The 21763-nt window shown below is 64.9% G+C and overlaps 2 protein-coding genes across 3 annotated transcripts; both read right to left on the reverse strand.

The window, feature by feature from the left end:
• Nucleotides 1-254: 254 nt before the first annotated feature.
• Nucleotides 255-2240, reverse strand: UFSP1 (UFM1 specific peptidase 1). Its single transcript, XM_075123861.1, has 2 exons — nt 2182-2240; nt 255-1485 (listed from the first exon to the last, which is right to left on the reverse strand). The coding sequence occupies exons 1-2, from the start codon at nt 2193-2195 to the stop codon at nt 786-788; spliced, it is 714 nt and encodes a 237-aa protein (XP_074979962.1). The 5' UTR covers nt 2196-2240; the 3' UTR covers nt 255-785.
• A 743-nt stretch (nt 2241-2983) lies between these two features.
• SLC12A9 (solute carrier family 12 member 9) lies at nt 2984-16254 on the reverse strand. 2 transcript variants are annotated; one of them, XM_075123830.1, is made up of 15 exons: nt 16127-16254; nt 15378-15412; nt 14158-14397; nt 13423-13557; nt 11983-12114; nt 10937-11227; nt 9882-9989; nt 9417-9528; nt 8591-8748; nt 8408-8490; nt 7752-7876; nt 7192-7384; nt 6359-6533; nt 5591-5737; nt 2984-5030 (listed from the first exon to the last, which is right to left on the reverse strand). In XM_075123830.1, the coding sequence occupies exons 3-15, from the start codon at nt 14375-14377 to the stop codon at nt 4207-4209; spliced, it is 2703 nt and encodes a 900-aa protein (XP_074979931.1). In that variant the 5' UTR covers nt 14378-14397; nt 15378-15412; nt 16127-16254; the 3' UTR covers nt 2984-4206. The 2 variants fall into 2 exon arrangements, with proteins under 2 accessions (XP_074979931.1, XP_074979930.1); XM_075123829.1 differs by lacking the exon at nt 15378-15412.
• Between the last annotated feature and the right edge of the window lie 5509 nt (nt 16255-21763).

Consider the following 21763-nt stretch of genomic DNA (forward strand, 5'->3'; position numbering starts at 1 on the left):
CCCGCCTGCTGCAAACACAGGCCCAGGTCTGAACCACGTCCCGCACCCGCTGCAGGCTGAACTGAAAACAGCTTAAGAAATGCTCCAGTCGCCAGCACCCAGATACCTAGCTCCCAATGGGGTCCCCAAATAAATCTGTTTTACTCGGTATCAAGCTTTGATGGGGTAAACTCATAAATTGTTTGCCCTCTATAACACTGATAGAGAGAGATGCACGGCTGTTTGTTCCCCTGGGTATTAATACATGCTCTGGGTTAATTAATAAGTAAAAAGTGATTTTATTAAATACACAAAGTGGGATTTCAGTGGTTCCAAGTAATGACACACAGAACAAAGTAAATTACCAAGCAAAATAAAACAAACACACGCAAGTCTAAGCCTAATACAGCAGGAAAGTAAATGCAGGTAAATCTCACCCTCAGAGATGTCCCAATGTTCATTCCCGCTGAACATCCGCCCTCCCCCGGAGCATGGGGGGGGGAGGGGGCTTTCCTTATCCCCAAACTGGCGGCGTTTGGCCCCAAAATGAGGTCGGGCTGGGAGAGCAGCAGCCTAGGGCAAAATCCTCTTGCTCCTGCAAACCCCATGAGTCCCCGCGACATCTTCCTTGTGCAAAGCAATTGGCGGCCGTCCTGGTGACTCTCGCTTGTGCGAACCAATGTTCACGAGTCCTAGTGACATCTTCCTTGTGCAACGCGCTGGGTGACTCTCACTCGTGCAAACCAAGATTCACGTGGCCCAGTGACTCCCTTGGCGGCCGTCCGGGAGACACTCGCTCGTGCGAATCAGTTTTCACCAGCGCCGCCCCCCTCACTCGGGTCCCGCCAGAACTGCGGCAGGCAGAGATTGTAGAAGGAGGCGGGGTCGAAGGAGGCCAGGCCTTGCCAGTGCACCCACCCCGCCGCCTGCATCCCCTCCCGCCCAAGGCCTCCGGCCCCCCGGTAATAGTGGGGATCCAGCACGAGGAGATGGTGGCCGGCGGGCATGGAGCAGACCCCCAGTAGCCCCTTGGACGAGCTGTCGGCGTCACCCCCCAGCATCACAGGCCCCCCACCCTCCTGGAAATGGGCATATAAGGCTCCCACCTGCTGCCCCAGCCCGCTCCCCCGGGGGCTGTGCACGATTTTGCACGGCACCCCGAAAAAGTGATCCACGCACAAGGTGGCTTCCACCGTGCCAATCCAGTCCCGGGAGCCGGCGAAGGCCGGGGGCTTGTCCCCCATCTCCACCAGGGCGCGCTGGATGGCAGGCAGGGAGGGGACCGGCCTGGGGGAGCCCCCCGGCCCCGCTCCGGCCCCCGCAGCCGCCAGCCAGGAGCAGAGAGTCTGGAGGGTCCGGTAGCCGCAGCCCCAGCCCCGGTCGTCCACCCCGTCACAGCCGTAGTGGTAATAGAGGTAGGAGCCGGAGACCTGAGCGGCCCGTGTTGGGGAGCCCGGGAAGGGGAGGCCCTGGTGAATGTCGGGGAGCAGAGACCTCGGGACCGCCCTGCGGGGAGAGAGAAATTGTATTAGGGCCAGGTGCTGAGATGCAGCCACCTCTGGGGAGGGGCGGTTGGTGACACAGGGACCACCTGGCCCGGCGCCGAGATGCGGCCACCTCTGGGGTGGGTGGGTGTAACCGGTGGGGAACAATCTAAGCCATTGACATTGCAGGGCCGATTGAGCAAGGTCCAGACCCAATGTGGGGGGAAATCACATCTCAACTCTTCTGTGAGCAAGAGGATGTAATGTAAGGACTCCTGGGTTCTCTCCCAGGCTCTGGGAGGGGAGTGGGGGCTGGTGGTTAAAGCAGGGGGGCTGGGAGTCAGGACTCCTGGGTTCTCTCCCTGGCTCTGGGAGGGGAGTGGGGGCTGGTGGGTTAGATCAGGAGGGGCTTTGAGCCAGGACTCCTGGGTTCTCTCCCTGGCTCTGGGAGGGGAGCGGGGGCTGGTGGTTAGAGCAGGGGGTCTGGGAGCCAGGACGCCTGGGTTCTCTCTGTAGCAGGGTTGTGGGTGCTGGTGGGTTGAGGCGGGGGAGACAGATTATGCGCCCCCTCCCCAGAAGCGCTGATTTGGGGGTTGGACCCCCCCTCTTCCGGCATGGGGGGGACCCAGGAGTCCGGGCTCCCCCAGCACCAGCCCCCACTCCCCTCCCGGAGCCGGGGAGAGAACCCAGGAGTCCGGGCTCCCCACTGAAATCTCACCCGGCGCCCTCCATGTGGCTGGTTTTCCCGGGCGCTGGATTCTGCCTACAATTCCCAGCATGCACCGTGCGCCCCCGCCCGGGGTTAACTCTTTGGTGACCAGCGGCTTGTGCACAATCAGCCCCATATCCCAACTCCCAGCCCCCACTCCTCCAACCCCCAGCCCCCTCCCACCCCCGAGCCGGGGAGAGAACCCAGGAGTCCTGGCTCCCAGCCCCCCTGCTCCGACCCACCAGCCCCCACTGCCCTCCCAGAGCCGGGGAGAGGACCCAGGAGTCCGGGCTCCCAGCCCCACTGCTCCGACCCACCAGCCCCCACTGCCCTCCCAGAGCCGGGGAGAGGACCCAGGAGTCCCGGCTCCCAGCCCCCACCCCTGCTCCGACCCACCAGCCCCCACTGCCCTCCCAGAGCCGGGGAGAGGACCCAGGAGTCCGGGCTCCCAGCCCCACTGCTCCGACCCACCAGCCCCCACTGCCCTCCCAGAGCCGGGGAGAGGACCCAGGAGTCCCGGCTCCCAGCCCCCACCCCTGCTCCGACCCACCAGCCCCCACTGCCCTCCCAGAGCCGGGGAGAGAACCCAGGAGTCCTGGCTCCCAGCCCCCCTGCTCTGACCCACCAGCCCCCACTGCCCTCCCAGAGCCGGGGAGAGGACCCAGGAGTCCCGGCTCCCAGCCCCCACCCCTGCTCCGACCCACCAGCCCCCACTGCCCTCCCAGAGCCGGGGAGAGAACCCAGGAGTCCCGGCTCCCAGCCCCCACCCCCCAAAAAAGTCAATCCATAACCACACAGGCACTGGCCACGGTCCTTTTTTGCGTTGTCATTTATTGAGTGCGCTCGTTAAAATACATGTCTAAATATCTCCCCGACCCACCACTTCCCCCCACCCTTAGTTTACTGTGTTATTACCCCCTCCTCCAGGGGGCGCTGGTCAGTTGTGTTACATGAGGTATCCCAGAGAGAACTGTTAACCAAAAATAGCCTAGTAGCCTAAATAAACTGCATATCGGGGGGGGGGGCTGGTTTTGGGGATCCCCCCAGCTTCTATCCCCCCCTCCAGGGGTTAATCCCGGCTGGGTTAGTTAAGGGCGCCACCTTGTGCCCTGCTGTAGGACACCCCTGCCCCACAAGGTGGGCTGTTGCGGGAGGGGGGACCCCAGTGCTGTACAGTTCGGGGGGCATGGAGCTAAGGCAACAGGCGTTGGGGGGCCTGGGGCCTCCTCAGAAGAGAGACTGGGGAGCACAGAAGAGGCAAACCCCAACCCGAAGGGTTTTTGGGGGAGTGTAGGAACAGCTGGGGACCCCACCAGCCCTAGAGAATTCAGGGTGCAGTGATCTGGGGTGCCTGGAAAAAATGGGGGACCCCCACACAGCCCTGAATGAGGTGCAGCGGAAGAATAGGAGATAGTGATTTGGGGCCCCTGGGCATAAAAAGGGGACCCCATCCCAAGCAGTGATGGGAGGAGATTGAATATGTGGGGAACAGTGATTTGGGGGTACCTCGGGAAATGGGGACCCCCTATAGTGAAGGAATATGGGGTGCATGGATGTGGGGGTACCTGGGAAATTAGGACCCCCTAAGCAGTGCAGGAATGTGGGGTGCATTGATTTGGGGGTACCTGGGAAAAATGGGAACCCCCTAAGCAGTGCAGGAATGTGGGGTGCATTGATTTGGGGGTACCTGGGAAAAATGGGAACCCCCTACTAAGCCATGAAGGAATGTGGGGGGTGCAGAGATCATGGGGTACAGCAGAAGTGGAATGAGGGAAAAGGGGTTCCAACAGTTGCAAGGTTGAGCCCCCCCCCCCGAATTGCAGCCTCAGTTTGGGGGCGGGGGATGGGGGGGGGTCTCTCCCCCTCCACCCGCTCATTACAGGCACCAGGTTTTGGGGGCTCGAAGGCCGGGCCCCCTCAGCTAATCCCACGGGGGGTGCGTCGCCCGGAGGCCGGATGTCCCGGCGCGGTCTCCAGGAGTTCCCCAGGCCCTCGCCCTCCTGCCCCCACCGTCCTCCTCCGGCCCGGCCCCCCTCAGAGCTCGGTGCAGGTGACGGGCGTCAGGCCGTGCACCAGCAGGGTGGGCCCCAAGTCCCGGGTGAGGATCTCCAGCTGCTCCAGGTAGCGCTCGTACGCGGCGGTGTCGGCCGGCGGCCGGGGCAAGTAGAGGAATCGCACGGCCACCTGGCCCCCTTGCTGCAGCACCAGGGCGTTGACGGCCGCCAGGTACTCGTCCGTCACCCGGTGGGCGGCCGGGTTGAGGAAGGGCTCGCCGGCTGCCGGCCGCTGGCCGTGGAGGGCCACCACGTGGTCCCAGGCCACCGCCCGGATGGCGGCCTTGATCCGCAGCTTGCCCAGCAGCTCCTTGAGCTTCTCCTCCTTGGCCAGCCAGCCCCGGTCGCCCGACTCCACGCACAGGAAGAGACGGAGCCGGGCGGCCCGCCAGGAGCTGACCATGGTGAGGATGCAGGCCAGCTGGAGCAGGAAGAGGCTGCAGACGTCCACGTAGGCCGGGGTGTCGGGGCGCAGCAGGTTGAGGGGCCATACGTCCACGAAGCACCCCTCGGCCTTGCAGGAGAAGAGCCGCTCCTTGTCCAGCCGCGGGAAGTAGCGGGCCAGACAGACGTTCTTGTGCATCTTGACGGCGTCCGAGACGATGGCCACGTACTCCGCCGGCGGCAGGGCCTTGGGGGCGCCGGCCCCGCGCACGGGGGGGAAGTGGGCCTGGAGGGCCGGCTGGTCCACCCCGAAGGGGTCGCGCTCCTGGGCCTGGCTGAAGGCTGGGTGGCGGAGGAACTCGTCATCGGGCACGCAGGCGTCGTAGAAACCCAGCACCAGGGTGTTGGGCTTCATGCCGCCTGGCGGGGGGGGAGAAAGAGGGTCAGTGGGGGCGGAGATGCGGCCACCTCTGGGGAGGGCGGCCGGAGACCCAAGGACCCCTCGCCCGGCGCCGAGAGGCGGCCACCTCTGGGGCGGGGCGGCCGGAGACCCAAGGACCCCTCGCCCGGCGCCGAGAGGCGGCCACCTCTGGGGCGGGGCGGCCGGAGACCCAAGGACCCCTCGCCCGGCGCCGAGAGGCGGCCACTTCTGGGGCGAGGCGGCCGGAGACCCGGGGACCCGTCGCCCGGCGCCGAGAGGCGGCCACTTCTGGGGCGAGGCGGCCGGAGACCCGGGGACCCCTCGCCCGGCGCCGAGAGGCGGCCACCTCTGGGGCGAGGCGGCCGGAGACCCGGGGACCCCTCGCCCGGCGCCGAGAGGCGGCCACCTCTGGGGCGGGGCGGCCGGAGACCCGGGGACCCCTCGCCCGGCGCCGAGAGGCGGCCACCTCTGGGGCGGGGCGGCCGGAGACCCGGGGACCCCTCGCCCGGCGCCGAGAGGCGGCCACCTCTGGGGCGGGGCGACCGGAGACATCACTCACCGAGCCCCGTGATGCGCAGCAGGTGCTGGGTCCCCTGTCGGACCGAAGGCGAGAGGGTCAGATCCACGAACGCCTTGACGTTGAGTTTATCCACCAGGCTGAGCCAGAAGTTGTAGTGAGCTTGGATGGGGTCGGAGGGCATCGTGTCTGGGGGGCAGAAATAGAAGGTAGCCAGGACTCCTGGGTTCTCTCCCCCGCTCCGGGAGGGGGCTAATGGGTTAGAGCTGGGGGCGGGTTTGGAGCCAGGACTCCTGGGTTCTCTCCCCGGCCCTGGGAGGGCAGTGGGGGCTGGTGGGTCAGAGCAGGGGAGGCTTGGAGCCAGGACTCCTGGGTTCTCTCCCCGGCCCTGGGAGGGCAGGGGGGGCTGGTGGGTCAGAGCAGGGGGGGCTGGGAGCCAGGACTCCTGGGTTCTCTCCCCGGCCCTGGGAGGGCAGGGGGGGCTGGTGGGTCAGAGCAGGGGGGGCTGGGAGCCAGGACTCCTGGGTTCTCTCCCCGGTCCTGGGAGGGCAGTGGGGGCTGGTGGGTCAGAGCAGGGGGGGCTGGGAGCCAGGACTCCTGGGTTCTCTCCCGGCTCTGGGAGGGCAGTGGGGGCTGGTGGGTCAGAGCGGGGGGGCTGGGAGCCAGGACTCCTGGGTTCTCTCCCCGGCCCTGGGAGGGCAGTGGGGGCTGGTGGGTCAGAGCAGGGGGGGCTGGGAGCCAGGACTCCTGGGTTCCTTCAGTGGGGCGAGGCAGGGGAGTGGCAAGCGCCCAGACGCCTGGGTCCCTCACCCAGCTCGCCGATCTCCACGTGGCCCAGCACGAAGAGCCCCCCCTTCTTGAGGTCGTTGACGAAGCGGACGAGCTGGGCCCCGCTCCGGGGGTTCGCCACCATCAGCAGCATCTGGGGGCGCCAGAATTTCACGTGCTCCTTGCGCACGTCCAGGAGCAGCAGGTATTTCCGCACCTGGGGGGCGGAAAGAGGGAGACGCCCCCGATGCTGGGCACAGGCCCCCCAAAAGTCCTACCCCATCGACTCCGCCCACCGCCCCATAGACCCCCATCTTCCCATGGCATGAAGCCAGCCCCCCCCACAACCCACAGTGGCCTCCGTCCTGTCCCCGGCTCTTGGGCCACCCCACTGCCCCCCCCCATCAATCCCCCCACAGCTGACAGACCCTCCTCCTAGTACCGGGGGGCGGAGGAGGAAGAGGTAGGCAAGGGGATGGCTGACGGATCCCCCCCAATCCCTGGTGTGTCGGAGGGGGTGGGGTCAGATATAGAAGGGAGCCCGGACACCTGGGTTCTCTCCCGGGCTCTGGGAGGGGAGCAGGGGCTGGGGAGTCAGAGCAGGGGGAGGTGGGAGCCCGGACACCTGGGTTCTCTCCTGGGCTCTGGGAGGGGAGCGGGGGCTGGTGGGTCAGAGCAGGGAGGGCTTGGAGCCAGGACTCCTGGGTTCTCTCCCCGGCTCCGGGAGGGGAGCGGGGGTTTGGGGGGGTCAGAGTGGCGGAGGCTGGCAGCCCGGACGCCTGGGTTCTCTCCCCGGCTCGGGGGAGGGGAGCAGGGTTTGGGGGGTCAGAGCGGCAGGGGCTGGCAGCCCGGACGCCTGGGTTCTCTCCCGGTACCTGGTGGAAGATGAGGGCCTGGCTGATGTAGCCCCAGGAGCTGGCGGGCGCCCGCAGGTGGATGGAGCCCAGCAGGGCCAGCATCAGCACCAGGCTGCCCGAGGCGCCCGCCGGGCTGATCAGGAACATCATGAGCAGGCAGCTGGCGATGCCCAGCAGACAGGTGTGCCAGCTGAACAGCTGGAAGGTGGGGCTGGGGGGGAAGAGATGGGGGGTTACAGACAGGCCCCCCCACCCAACAGAGGCCCCCTCCGCCAGGGATGCCCCAAATCCCAGCCCCCTCCCGCCCCATGGACGCGCCCCCTCCGCCAGGGATGCCCCAAATCCCAGCCCCCCCACCCCACAGAGGCCCCCCTCCACCAGGGATGCCCCCAATCCCAGCTCCCTGGCCCCCCCCCCACTCACCTGCCCCCCCCCCCTCCCCAGAGCTCTGAAAACCTGAATTGGATCCTGGCCCCCACCCTGGCAAGTTTTCCTATGAACCCCCACCCCTGCCTTCTCCAGGTCTGGACACTGCCCCCCCTCAAATCCACTCCCTTTCCCCAGAGCTGCCCCCCCACCGGAAATTGGGGGCCGAGGCCCACTCCAGCGCCAGGCAGGCCAGGTCGACGGCCGCGTACGCCACCAGGTAGAAGACAGTGACGATCCCGGCGATGGTGTTCAGCTTCCCTGCGAACAGCACCAGCTGGGGGGGACCAAGAAGGGGGGGGGTCAGGACGCCTGGGTTCTCTCCCCGGCTCTGGGAGGGGGGTGGGGGCTGGTGGGTTAGAGCAGGGCGGGCTGGGAGCCAGGACTCCTGGGTTCTCTCCCCGGCTCTGGGAGGGCAGTGGGGGCAGGTGGGTTAGAGCATGGGGGCTGGGAGCCAGGACGCCTGGGTTCTCTCCCTGGCTCTGGGAGGGGAGGGGGGGCTGGTGGGTTAGAGCAGGGCGGGCTGGGAGCCAGGACGCCTGGGTTCTCTCCCTGGCTCTGGGAGGGGAGGGGGGGCTGGTGGGTTAGAGCAGGGCGGGCTGGGAGCCAGGACTCCTGGGTTCTCTCCCCGGCTCTGGGAGGGCAGTGGGGGCTGGTGGGTTAGAGCAGGGGGGCTGGGAGCCAGGACTCCTGGGTTCTCTCCCCGGCTCTGGGAGGGGAGGGGGGGCTGGGAGCCAGGACGCCTGGGTTCTCCCCCGGCTCTGGGAGGGCATCAGGTTAGAGCAGGAGGTGGGGGGGGGGCACTTACCTGCACCAGGGCCCAGGTGTACAGAACGGCCACCCAGGGGTTCCCCCCCTTGGAGACGATTTTGGCCGGAGCCAGGATGATGCCTGGGGGGGGGAAGGAAAGCGCGTGAGAGTGACGGAGGGACCCCAGTCGGGAGGCTGGGGGGCCTCCTCGGGACAGGCCGGGGGGGGGGGGGGGGCTCACCGAACAGGTCGTCCTTGGCCAGCGCGTGCAGGATGCGGGAGGCCCCGATGAGGGAGCTCATGGAGGCCGAGAGGGACGCGGCGTAAACCCCGACCAGCACCAGGGGCGGCCACAGGTTGATGGACCGGAAGAAGCCGTAGTCTTCCTTCAGCAGTGTCCTGGAAAGGGGGCGGAGCCAGGCCTTGAGCCCCGCCCACCCACTGCCACCCAGCTCCCCTCGGCAGGCCTTGTCCCTGCCCCTTGCCCATTTCCCCTCCTCTTAGTCTGGCCTGGAAAGCCACGCCCCCTCTGCAAGCCACGCCCATTTCAAGGAGCTCTGTGCCTGAACCGCACCTGTTACACTGGCCCTGAGCCACGCCCCTTCTTATAAACCACGCCCCCTCCCATAAGCCACACCCACTTCAACTAGCTGTCTGCTTGAACCCCACCTCACCCCTAGCCCCACCCATCCATAACCCCAGCCCCTTCGCCCCACCCTCTGCACATGAACTGTGCCCTAAGCCCGGCCCCCCAGCCCGCCTCTTAGCCCGGCCCTATTTCATTAGCCACGCCCCCTGGCAATTCCCCCCCCCGCCACTCCATCCCCGATAGCCCCGCCTCCACCTTCATCTTCCCTCCCACCCCTGCCCTGACCTCAGCCATGAAGCTCCGCCCATCCCCACCAGCTTGCTCTCCTAGCCCCACCCCCTGCTCCCTTAGCTCCGCCCCATTGGCCAGTTCCTCCTTTAGCCCCACCCTTATGCTTTTAGCCCCGCCCCTTGGTGCCAACAGCAGGGTGTCCTCCAACCCCTCCCCCCGCCCCGAATCCATCCCTGCCCCCACTCACCTCTCACAGGTGAAGCTGGTCATGAGGAAGAGGAGGAAGTAGATGACGAAGGTGTAAACCACAGCGATGATGGTGCCCTTGGGGATGGAGCTGCTGGCGTTCCTCAACTCCCCTGCAACGGCAGCCCAGAGCCGGGATGGGACCCAGGAGTCCTGGCTCCCAGCCCCCCCTCCCACTCTAACCCACCAGCCCCCACTGCCCACCCAGAGCCGGGAGAGAACCCAGGAGTCCTGGCTCCCAGCCCCCCTTGCTCTAACCCACCAGCCCCCACTGCCCACCCAGAGCCGGGAGAGAACCCAGGAGTCCTGGCTCCCAGCCCCCCTTGCTCTAACCCACCAGCCCCCACTGCCCTCCCAGAGCCGAGAGAGAACCCAGGAGTCCTGGCTCCCAGCCCCCCCTGCTCTAACCCACCCGCCCCCACTGCCCTCCCAGCGCCGGGGATGGGACCCAGGCGTCCGGGCTCACCCGACATGTTGGACCCGGCCATGATCCCGGTGCAGCCGTTGAACATGACGGCGAAGACGGTGGCGAACGTCATGACGTTGTTGGTGGTGTAGTCGCGGGAGTACATGGCTGGGGGGGCGGGGGAGACACACGACAAGTGACTGGGGGGGGGTCGTTCCCCCTTCCCCACGGACCCGTCCCCTCTGCCTGCTGGGGCCCCCCCTCCATACGCCCCCCTCCTGGGCCTTGCCCCCCCCCAGGCCGTGCCCCCACCGATCCCATCATCTCCCCGCAACCCCCTACACCCCCCCAGTGTTTGCTCCACACCCCCTGCTGTCCATCACCCCACCCCCCTGAACACCCCCACTGCCCCCCACCCCTCCCTTTCTCCCTCTTACCCCGCCCACATCCCCGCCCCTCCAACCACTCCTCAAGAGCTCCCCCCACTCAACACCCCTCCAACCCCTGCTTTGCCCCCCACCCCTCCCTTTCTCCCTCTAACTCCGCCCACATCCCCACCCCACGGCACATCCCCAGCCCTCCAACCACCCCTCAAGATCCCCCTCCCCAAAACGCCCACTCGACACCCCCTTCCCCTGCTTTGCCCCCCCACATCTCCAGTCCCCTCATGTCTGTGACCCCCCAGTCCTCAACCCACCAGCCCCCAGTCCACTCCCCTCCCAGCGCGAGGGAGAGAACCCAGGAGTCCTGGCTCCCAGCCCCCCAGCTCTAACCCACCAGCCCTCACTGCCCTCCCAGAGCCGGGGACAGAACCCCCCCCCCCCGAAAACCCCCTTCCCCAGAACGCCCCCCCGCCCCATTCAACACACCCATCCCCTGCTTGGCCACCCCACCCATCCCTTTCTCCCTCTGCCCCCCCCATCTCCAGTCTCCCCACCTCTGTGACCCCCAGTCCTCAACCCACCAGCCCCCAGTCCGCTCCCCTCCCAGAGCCAGGGAGAGAACTCAGGAGTCCTGGCTCCCAGTCCCCTCTGCTCTAACCCACCAGCCCCCACTCCCCTCCCAGAGCCGGGGAGAGAACCCAGGAGTCCTGGCTCCCAGCCCCCCCCGCTCACCGGGCAGGTTGGCCCGCAGGGTGGCCAGGCGGAAGCCGGTGAAGCTGGCGTTGACGGTGTGGTTGGCGTCGCGGGCCACGGGCACCTGGCGGGGCCCCACGGCCACGAAGCTGATGAAAATGTCCAGCAGCACCAGGTTGACCACCAGGAAGATGAGGAAGGCGGCCCGGGCGTAGATCCGGGCCCCCACCAGGCAGACCAGCAGGCAGAGCAGGAGGACCACCGAGCCGTAGAGGAAGCTGTAGAAGTAGCCCTGTGGCAGGATGCGGGCGCCGGGGGGGTCCGTCCCGTCTGCAAGGGGGGCACTCTCAGGACTGGCGAGAACCCAGGCGTCCAGGCTCCCAGCCCCGCCCCGAGGCCCCACTCCGCTCCGCTCCCAGGGCTGGGGAGAGAACCCAGGAGTCCAGGCTCCCAGCCCCCCTGCTCTAACCCACCACTCCCCGCTCCCCTCCCAGAGCCGGGGAGAGAACCCAGGAGTCCTGCCTCCCAGCCCCCCCTGCTCTAACCCACCAGCCCCCACTCCCCTCCCAGAGCCGGGGACAGAACCCAGGAGTCCTGGCTCCCAGCCCCCTCTGCTCTAACCCACCAGTCCCCGCTCCCCTCCCAGAGCCGGGGACAGAACCCAGGAGTCCTGGCTCCCAGCCCCCTCTGCTCCCGTCCCAGAACCGGGAGAGAACCCAAGAGTCCTGGATCCCAGCCCCCCCACTCTCACCCACCAGCCCCCATGCCCCTCCCAGAGCCAGGGAGAGAACCCAGGCGTCCTTGCTCCCAGCCCCACCCCGAGGCCCCACTCCGCTCCGCTCCCAGCGCTGGGGAGAGAACCCAGGAGTCCTGGCTCCCAGCCCCCCGGCTCCTGTCCCAGAACCAGGGAGAGAACCCAGGCGTCCGGGCTCCCAGCCCCGCCTGCTCTAACCCATCAGCCCCCACTGCCCACCCAGAGCTGGGGAGAGAACCCAGGCGTCCGGGCTCCCAGCCCCCCTGATCTCACCCACCAGCTCCCACTCCCCTCCCAGTTCCAGGGAGAGAACCCAGGCGTCCGGGCCTACCTGCCCCGAAGACGTCCAGCACGGCCTCCACCAGCCCCAGGATATAGACCCCACAGGCGCAGACGTTGGCCAGGTAGAACATAAGCCCGATGCTGCCCCCAAACTCGGGGCCCAGCGTCCGCGAGATCATGACTGGGGGTGGGGGGGGGCCATTAAGGAAGCACCATAGAGAGACACCCCCACACACACGGAGCCCATTCCCCCTGCCACAGCCCATGGAGACGCCTACACTGCCCCCCAGCCACCCCAGACAGCCCCCCACGCACCCCTATATCCGATCCAATCCCCCAGTCTCCCCCAAAGACCCTCTCCATAAAGAGATCTCCTGACAGCCCCCCACCCGCTGCTCCCTACAGCCCCTGCCCCCCAAGACAGCCCCCCATATCCCCATGTCTCCCCCACAGACCCCCTCCATAAACAGATCTCCCAACACCCCTACCTGCACCCCAGCTCCCCTCCAACTGCCCCCCACACCTCCTGCCCCCCAAGATGCCCCCATATTCCCTCAGCCCCCTAATCCCAGTGTCACCCTCAAAAAAAACCCTACACAAACAGATCCCCTGACACCTTTCACCTGCACCCCAGCCCCCCTCCTACTGCTCCCCAGAAACAGCCCCCCATATTCCCTCGCCCCTCTCCCAGACCCCCCAGTGTCTCCCCCACAGACCCCCTCCATAAACATATCTCCCAAGACCCCCTCACCTACTGCTTCCCACAGCTCCTGCCCCCCACAGAGACAGCTCCCCATATTCCCTTATCCCTCCCCCAGACCCCCCAGTGTCTCCCCCAAAGACCCCCTCCATAAAGAGATCTCCTGACACCCCCGCACCCACTGCTCCCTACAGCCGCTGCCCCCCTAGAGACAGCACCCCATATTCCCTTATCCCTCCCCCAGGCCCCCCAGCGTCTCCCCCAAAGACCCTCTCCATAAACAGGTCTCCCGACACCCTCCCACCCACTGCTCCCCACAGCCCCTGCCCCCCAAGACAGCCCCCCATAGACCCCCTCCATAAACAGATCTCCTGACTCCCCCCCACCTGCACCCCAGCTCCCCTCCAACTGACCCCCACACCTTCTGCCCAAGACAGCCCCCCATATTCCCTCAGCCCCCTAATCCCAGTGTCACCCCCAAAAAACCCCTACACAAACAGATCTCCTGACACCCTTCACCCGCACCCCAGCCCCCCCCACTGCTCCCCACAGACAGCCCCCCATATTCCCTCGCCCCTCCCCCAGTGTCTCCCCCAGACCCCCTCCATAAACAGATCTCCCGACACCCCCCACCTACACCCCCACCTGCACCCCAGCTCCCCTCCTACTGCCCCCCATAGCCCCTGCCCCCCAAGACAGCCCCCCATATCTCCCCTAAAGACCCCCTACACAAACAGATCTCCTGACACCCCCCCCCGCACCCCACCATCCCCATTGGCTGAAGGATACAGTAGGCCCCACCCCCCTGGATGGCTCCATTCGTGCAGATGGCACAGACGGACAGGACGGTCAGCAGGATGATGACGTAGGCCACCACCAGCATGAGCAGCGACTGCAGGAACCCGGCGTGCCCCACCACGAACCCTAGGGGGCGACAGAGGGGCTGCGGGTCAGGTGTGAGGGGCCCCGGCGGAGCTGGGGTGCGGGGAGCCCAGGGGTCTATTCTCCAGGTAGGTTCCCGGACTGGGCCCATCCCCACGGCCTCGGGGCGCACCTCCCGGCCACGCGTTAACCTCCTCCGATGGACGTCGGGCCGCCTTTCGCTCATCTGCCGCTCATTACAACGGGGGAAGTCGGCTTTCGGCGCCCGAAAGGGGGTAAATACGCAGCCGCCGGCCATCCAGGGGAACTCCCCGCCCCATGATTTTGCTGGAACCGAACTTTCCCTGCAATTGCACCACCAGACCTGGACAAAGCAGCCGCCAGTTGCGGCAAGGAGCTGGCCAAACAGCTGGGTCGGAGGAGGAGCAGGGGTAAGTATGGGCCAACCCCACCCCCCCGTTAGCTGGTGGAACTCCTTGCTGCATGATTTTGGCTGGAAATAGCCAGTGGAACTCCCTGCCACAGGATTTTGGCTGGAAATCAATCCCGCAACCATGGGGGATGGAGCTTTGCTGGTATTCCTAGGGGCAGCGATTTCCCTAGAGGTATGGGGGGGGGAATCCTGAACGGGGGGTCACTCACCCACACGCATGAAGACAACGATGCTGAACATGGACAGGACGGTGGGCACCACGACGCCGAAGAAGGTGGAGAGCCGGCCGGCCGGGTCAGGGTGCGGGGTGCCCATGGCGCCCCCCCCCACGAGGGGGGCCTCCTCCTGGGCCCGGCTCCCTGGCATCTCCCCCTCGTCCACCACACTGAAGAGCCGGTAGCTCAGGAGGGGGGAGCTCTCGGTGGACATGGCAGGGGGGCCCGGTCACCCTGGGGGGGGAGGAGGGGGAAAGGAGGGGTTCAGCCAGGGACCCCCCCGTTATCACCTGTCCCTCCCCCCACAGAGCCCCCACCCCAAATTCCCTCCCCCAGCACCTCCAAATTCCCTCCCCTAGCCCCCTACCCTCTCCCACCCCAAATTCCCTCCCCAGATCCCCCCCAACCCCACTCACCTGCTCTCTGCTCCAAGTTCCCAGCTCCTCCCCCACTTTCTCCCCAGCCCCCACAACTCCCTTCCCCCCAGGCACCCCTGAAATCCCTCCGCCCCTACCCATCAGCTCCCCAGACCCTCCCTGCAAATTCCCTGCCTCCCCCAGCCTCACCTGCAACACCCCCCAGCTCCCCCCACACACACCCCACAACCATGAACCAAGTCAATAGAAGACCCCCTGATTTCAAATCCACATCAGAGACACCCCGCCCCCCAAAAAGAGCTAGAAAAACAGGGGTCAAGCCCCCCCCCACTTCCTGCCTCTGCCATGCGCGGGGCCGGCTTTGAAGCTGCCTGCAGACACCTCCAAAAGAAAATGGGGGGGTGAACCCTAAAAACCCCACCCAGCTTCTTTGAATTAACAGGAGGGGGAAAAGGATCCGTGGGTCTAGGCCCTCGAAATCCAGCCTACCCTCCCATCGCAGAGATGGAGGTACAGGGGGACACCCCTGTTCTCGGTCCCTCTTCTGGAAAAACAGGGGGGTGAAGAGAGTTTAAAAGTCAAATTGAGGGGAACACAAGATGCCACAGATTCGAGGCCAGGGGATTGCTTAAGGGGTGCAAAGAGGAGCTGGGTAATATTTTGGGGGGCACAGCTGGACCCCCAAAAGGACCCCCAGGAGAATCACTGGTAGGTCAAAGCCAGAGCTGACAGATACTGGGTCTCAGAAATCCTGCGGTCACAGAGTAGAGTAAACAGGGGGATCAGCCCCCTACTCTCCACCAAGGGGGTCCCCAAGTTCTGGAGGACGAAGCTCACCAGATACAGGCTACAGCAGTGGGTCACGCTCCCCCCTAGGGCGCAGGAAAAGAGGGAAAGGTGAGGCCAGAGGACTTTATAGAGGGGGGAAGGTTAGTTATAGACAGGTGTGTGGGGGGGAGGATGGGGGCGGGACTTAGCCACCAGGTGGGAACCAGGTGAGTGGAGGAGCTTAAATAGATTTCCTGCCCCCTCCCCACCCCACCCCCAATTCATTAGACCCTACCCCCCTCCCAGAGCCGGGGAAGGAACCCAGGAGTCCTGACTCCCAGCCCACCCTGCTCTAACCCACCAGCCCCCACTGCCCTCCCAGCGCCTGGGAGAGAACCCAGGAGTCCTGGCTCCCAGTCCCCCCCCACTCTAACCCACCAGTCCCCACCCCACCCCCCTCCCGGTGCCAGGGAAGGAACCCAGGAGTCCTGGCTCCCAGCCCCCCCTGCTCTAACCCACCAGCCCCCACCCCCCTCCTAGCGCCTGGGAGAGAACCCAGGAGTCCGGGCTCCCAGCCCCCCCACCCACTCTAATCCACCAGCCCCCACCCCACCTCCCGGCGCCAGGGAAGGAACCCAGGAGTCCTGGCTCCCAGCCCCCCCTGCTCTAACCCACCAGCCCCCACTCCCCTCCCAGCGCCTGGGAGAGAACCCAGGAGTCCGGGCTCCCAGCCCCCCCAGCTCTAACCCACCAGCCCCCACCCCGGAGCCGGGGAAGGAACCCAGGCGTCCTGGCTCCCCACCCAGAGATGCACACACCTTTAGCGGGGGATGCTGGGGGGGGGGCCGGGTCTCCCCCAGCTCCATGCAGGGCTCCCCGGAACCGGCTGCCGGGCCCCAGGCTGCTCATGTGACGAGGCCCCCCCCCCGCCCCGGCCTCTACTCCCGCCCCCGGGTGTGACTTAATGGGCAGCTGTGAGCTCAGATCCTGCCCCCCCCCCGCCTCCTCCAGATGCAGCCTACGTTACACACGGCCCATGTGCGTGAGCGCGGACACACACACAGAGAGAGAGAGAGAGCTCTGTCCACACACACACACACCGAGAGAGAGAGAGAGCTCTGTCCACACACCCACACACACCGAGAGCTCTGTCCACACACACACACACACACCCCGCTCTGTCCACACACACACACACACACAGAGAGAGAGAGAGAGAGAGAGAGAGCTCTGTCCACACACACACACACACACCGCTCTGTCCACACACAGAGAGAGAGAGAGAGAGAGAGCTCTGTCCACACACACACACACCGAGAGAGAGAGAGAGCTCTGTCCACACACCCACACACACCGAGAGCTCTGTCCACACACACACACACACACCCCGCTCTGTCCACACACACACACACACACAGAGAGAGAGAGAGAGAGAGAGCTCTGTCCACACACACACACACACACCGCTCTGTCCACACAGAGAGAGAGAGAGAGAGAGAGAGCTCTGTCCACACACACACACACCGAGAGCTCTGTCCACACACACACACACACACACACACCGCTCTGTCCACACACACACACACACACACACACCGCTCTGTACACACACACACACACACACACACACAGAGCTCTGTCCACACACACACACCGAGAGCTCTGTCCACACACACACACACACACCGCTCTGTCCACACACACACAGAGAGAGAGAGAGAGCTCTGTCCACACACACACACACACACACACACACAGAGCTCTGTCCACACACACACACACAGAGCTCTGTCCACACACACACACACACACACACAGCTCTGTCCACACACACACACACACACACACACAGAGCTCTGTCCACACACACAGAGAGAGAGAGAGAAAGAGAGAGCTCTGTCCACACACACACACACACACAGAGAGAGAGAGAGCTCTGTCCACACACACACACACACACACACACACACACACACACACACACAGAGCTCTATCCACACACACACACACACACACACACAGAGCTCTGTCCACACACACACAGAGAGAGAGAGAGAGAGCTCTGTCCACACACACACACACACACCGAGAGCTCTGTCCACACACACACACACACACACACAGAGCTCTGTCCACACACACACAGAGAGAGAGAGAGAGCTCTGTCCACACACACACACACACACACGCCTGCTTGGTACACAGAGAGAGAGAGAGAGAGAGCTCTGTCCACACACACACACACACACACACACAGAGAACTCTGTCCACACACACACACACACACAGAGCTCTGTCCACACACACACAGAGAGAGAGAGAGAGAGAGCTCTGTCCACACACACACACACACACACGCCTGCTTGGTACACAGAGAGAGAGAGAGAGAGAGCTCTGTGTCCACACACACACACACACACACACAGAGAGAGCTCTGTGTCCACACACACACACACACAGAGCTCTGTGTCCACACACACACACGCCTGCTTGGTACACAGAGAGAGAGAGAGCTCTGTGTCCACACACACACACACACACACACAGAGAGCTCTGTGTCCACACACACACATGCCTGCTTGGTACACACACCGAGAGCTCTGTCCGCACAAACACACACACACACACACAGAGAACTCTGTCCACACACACACACACACGCAGAGAGAGAGAGAGAGAGCTCTGTCCACACACACACACACACACACAGAGCTCTGTCCACACACACATACACACACAGAGAGAGAGAGAGCTCTGTACACACACACACACACACACACACACACACGCCTGCTTGGTACAGAGAGAGAGAGAGAGAGCTCTGTGTCCACACACACACACACACACAGAGCTCTGTGTACACACACACACACGCCTGCTTGGTACACACACAGAGAGCTCTGTCCGCACACTCTTGCTTGGTACACACACAGAGAGCTCTGTACACACACACACACACACTTGCCTGGTACACACACAGAGAGCTCTGTACACACACACACGCCTGCTTGGTAAACGCACAGAGAGCTCTGTACACACACACACACACACACACACACACGCCTGCTTGGTACACACACAGAGAGCTCTGTACACACACACACACACTTGCCCGGTACACACACAGAGAGCTCTGTACACACACACACACACACACACACACACACGCCTGCTTGGTAAACGCACAGAGAGCTCTGTACACACACACACGCCTGCTTGGTAAACGCACAGAGAGCTCTGTACACACACACACACTTGCCTGGTACACACACACAGAGCTCTGTACACACACACACACACACTTGCCCGGTACACGCACAGAGAGCTCTGTACACACACACACACACACGCCTGCTTGGTAAACACACAGAGAGCTCTGTACACACACACACGCCTGCTTGGTAAACACACAGAGAGCTCTGTACACACACACGCCTGCTTGGTACACACACAGAGAGCTCTGTACACACACACACACGCCTGCTTGGTACACACACAGAGAGCTCTGTACACACACACACACACTTGCCCGGTACACACACAGAGAGCTCTGTACACACACACACGCCTGCTTGGTACACGCACAGAGAGCTCTGTACACACACACACGCTTGCCCGGTACACACACAGAGAGCTCTGTACACACACACACACACTTGCCCGGTACACACACAGAGAGCTCTGTACACACACACACGCCTGCTTGGTACACACACAGAGAGCTCTGTACACACACACACACACTTGCCCGGTACACACACAGAGAGCTCTGTACACACACACACGCCTGCTTGGTACACGCACAGAGAGCTCTGTACACACACACACGCTTGCCCGGTACACACACACACACACACACACACACACAGGGCCTGGTCCCTGCCCCCGAGGACCACTGGGGAGGGGTGTCTGCAGGGCCCGGGAGCCGGTGTCGTGACCCCGCTAACGGGACCCTGGCCCCACCTCGGCCCGGCTCAGATCCACGGGACCTCCCTCTGGCCGGCCGGCGATGCCCCTCGCTGCCCTGCTCCGCCCCCCAACCCTGCCCCACTGCCCCCGCCGGGCCCCCAGCACCCCTGGTCCTGTGTCTGCTTCTTCACCATCCTCCCGCCCCAGAGGCCTCGGAGGGGCGTGTAGGGGGATGGACGGACAGACGCACAGAGGGGCGTGTACGGGGATGGATGGATGGACAGACAGACGGGTGTGTAGGGGGATGGATGGGTGGACAGACGGAGGGGTGTGTACGGGGATGGATGGACAGACAGAGGGGTGTGTAGGGGGATGGACGGACAGACGGACAGAGGGGTGTGTATGGGGATGGATGGATGGACAGACGGGTGTGTAGGGGGGTGGACGGACAGACAGACGGAGGGGTGTGTATGGGGATGGATGGACAGACAGAGGGGTGTGTAGTGGGATGGATGGACAGACGGAGGGGTGTGTAGCGGGATGGATGGACAGACGGAGGGGCGTGTATGGGGATGGATGGATGGACGGACAGACGGGTGTGTAGGGGATGGACGGACAGACAGAGGGGTGTGTATGGGGATGGATGGACAGACAGAGGGGCGTGTAGGGGGATGGATGGATGGACAGACGGAGGGGTGTGTACAGGGATGGACGGACAGACGGATGGGTGTGTAGGGGGATGGACGGGCAGACAGACTGAGGGGCGTGTATGGGGATGGATGGATGGACACACGGAGGGGCGTGTAGGGGGCTGGACGGACAGACAGAGGGAGGGGCGTGTAGGGGGCTGGACGGACAGGCGGACAGAGGGTCGTGTATGGGGATGGATGGATGGATGGATGGACAGACAGAGGGGCGTGTAGGAGGATGGACGGACAGACTGACAGAGGGGCGTGTAGGGGGCTGGACGGACAGGCGGACAGAGGGTCGTGTATGGGGATGGATGGATGGACAGACAGAGGGGCGTGTAGGAGGATGGACGGACAGACTGACAGAGGGGCGTGTAGGGGGCTGGACGGGCTGAATGCCGTGCATGGGGAGAGACAGATGTTCAGTGGGGACAGACAGACGTGCACGGGGACAGATGTCCCTCCGTGGGGACGGGTAGATTTCTCCTTATTTGAACATCTGCCGGAAACCCAAATTCCGCCCCCTCCCCCGCCCCGAAGATTGAGACCCTCCCCCCCTTTGCTGGTTTGTTTCTGCCAACCCTTTCCCGGGGGCCAGCCCCCTTTCCCGGCCGGCTGCACTTGTGACCCTGTAGGGGGCACTCCGCTCCCGTTTCCACGCTGTTCCCCCGTTCGGCATCCATCCCGGCGGGGGGGCGGGGGGCACCCAATGGAACCGTAGAGACCCCCCCGCCCCGCCCCCCTAGAGCGCCCCCCGTGGGAGCGTAGAGACCCCCCGCCCCACCCCGCCCCAGAGTGCCCCCCGTGGGAGCGTAGAGACCCCCCCCGCCCCGCCCCCCTAGAGCGCCCCCCGTGGGAGCGGAGACCCCCCCGCCCCGCCCCGCCCCTACAGCGCCCCCCATGGGAGCGTAGAGACCCCCCCGCCCCGCCCCAGAGCGCCCCCCGTGGAAGCATAGAGACCTCCCCGCCCTGCCCCTAGAGCGCCCCCCATGGGAGCGTAGACACCCCCCCGCCCCGCCCCGCCCCAGAGCGCCCCCCGTGGAAGCATAGAGACCTCCCCGCCCTGCCCCTAGAGCACCCCTCATGGGAGCGTAGACACCCCCCCGCCCCACCCCTAGAGCGCCCCCCGTGGGAGCGTAGAGACCCCCCCGCCCCGCCCCAGAGCGCCCCCCGGTGGGAGCATAGCCCTTGGAGGGAGTGCTCGGGGGGATTTTGGGATGGGGGGTGCTCTGGCCCAGGGCATTGTGGGATACGGGGGCGCTTGGGGCCCAGGGGGTTATGGGATACGGGGAAGGGGCTCGGGCCCCTTTTTCCCCGTATCCCATAATGCCACTGGTGCTGGGGTGGGGAGATTCGAACCTGTGACCTTAGGGTGCCTGGGGGGAGGGGACTGTGTGGAAACTGTTATGGTGGATTGACATCCTGGGTCAGCCAATCAGAAGAGCGGCTGAGAACGGCGGGGGCGGGCCTCGTTGTGTGATTGGCAGTTATGGGCGTGGCCTTGGCGTCGGGCGTTTCCCGCTCTCGGTGTCGGAGGGGGAGAGGCAAGGGGGCGCCGCAAATGTTGGCTGGAAGAGAGAGGCGCCTCCTGATTGGTCAACGGAGGTAGAAGGCGGCCTCGTGATTGGTTGGAATGGCGAAGGGGCGGGGCAGGGCTCATCGGGGCGTCGCTGAGACTAGGAGGGGCCGGCGCCTGCGTATTAATCCCGCCGCCGCCATTGGCTTCCCCCCCCCCCCCCCCCACCAACCACCCGGGGCTCCCACTGCCGCCTCCTGATTGGCCGCCGGGGCGCGCGCGCGCTCGCGCGGGGCGCAACGGCGGCCTCGACGGCGCCCACCCATTCCGCCGCCTCCCAT

The sequence above is a fragment of the Caretta caretta genome, chromosome 28 (assembly GCF_965140235.1).
Source record: "Caretta caretta isolate rCarCar2 chromosome 28, rCarCar1.hap1, whole genome shotgun sequence".
Classification (NCBI taxonomy): Eukaryota; Metazoa; Chordata; order Testudines; family Cheloniidae; genus Caretta; species Caretta caretta.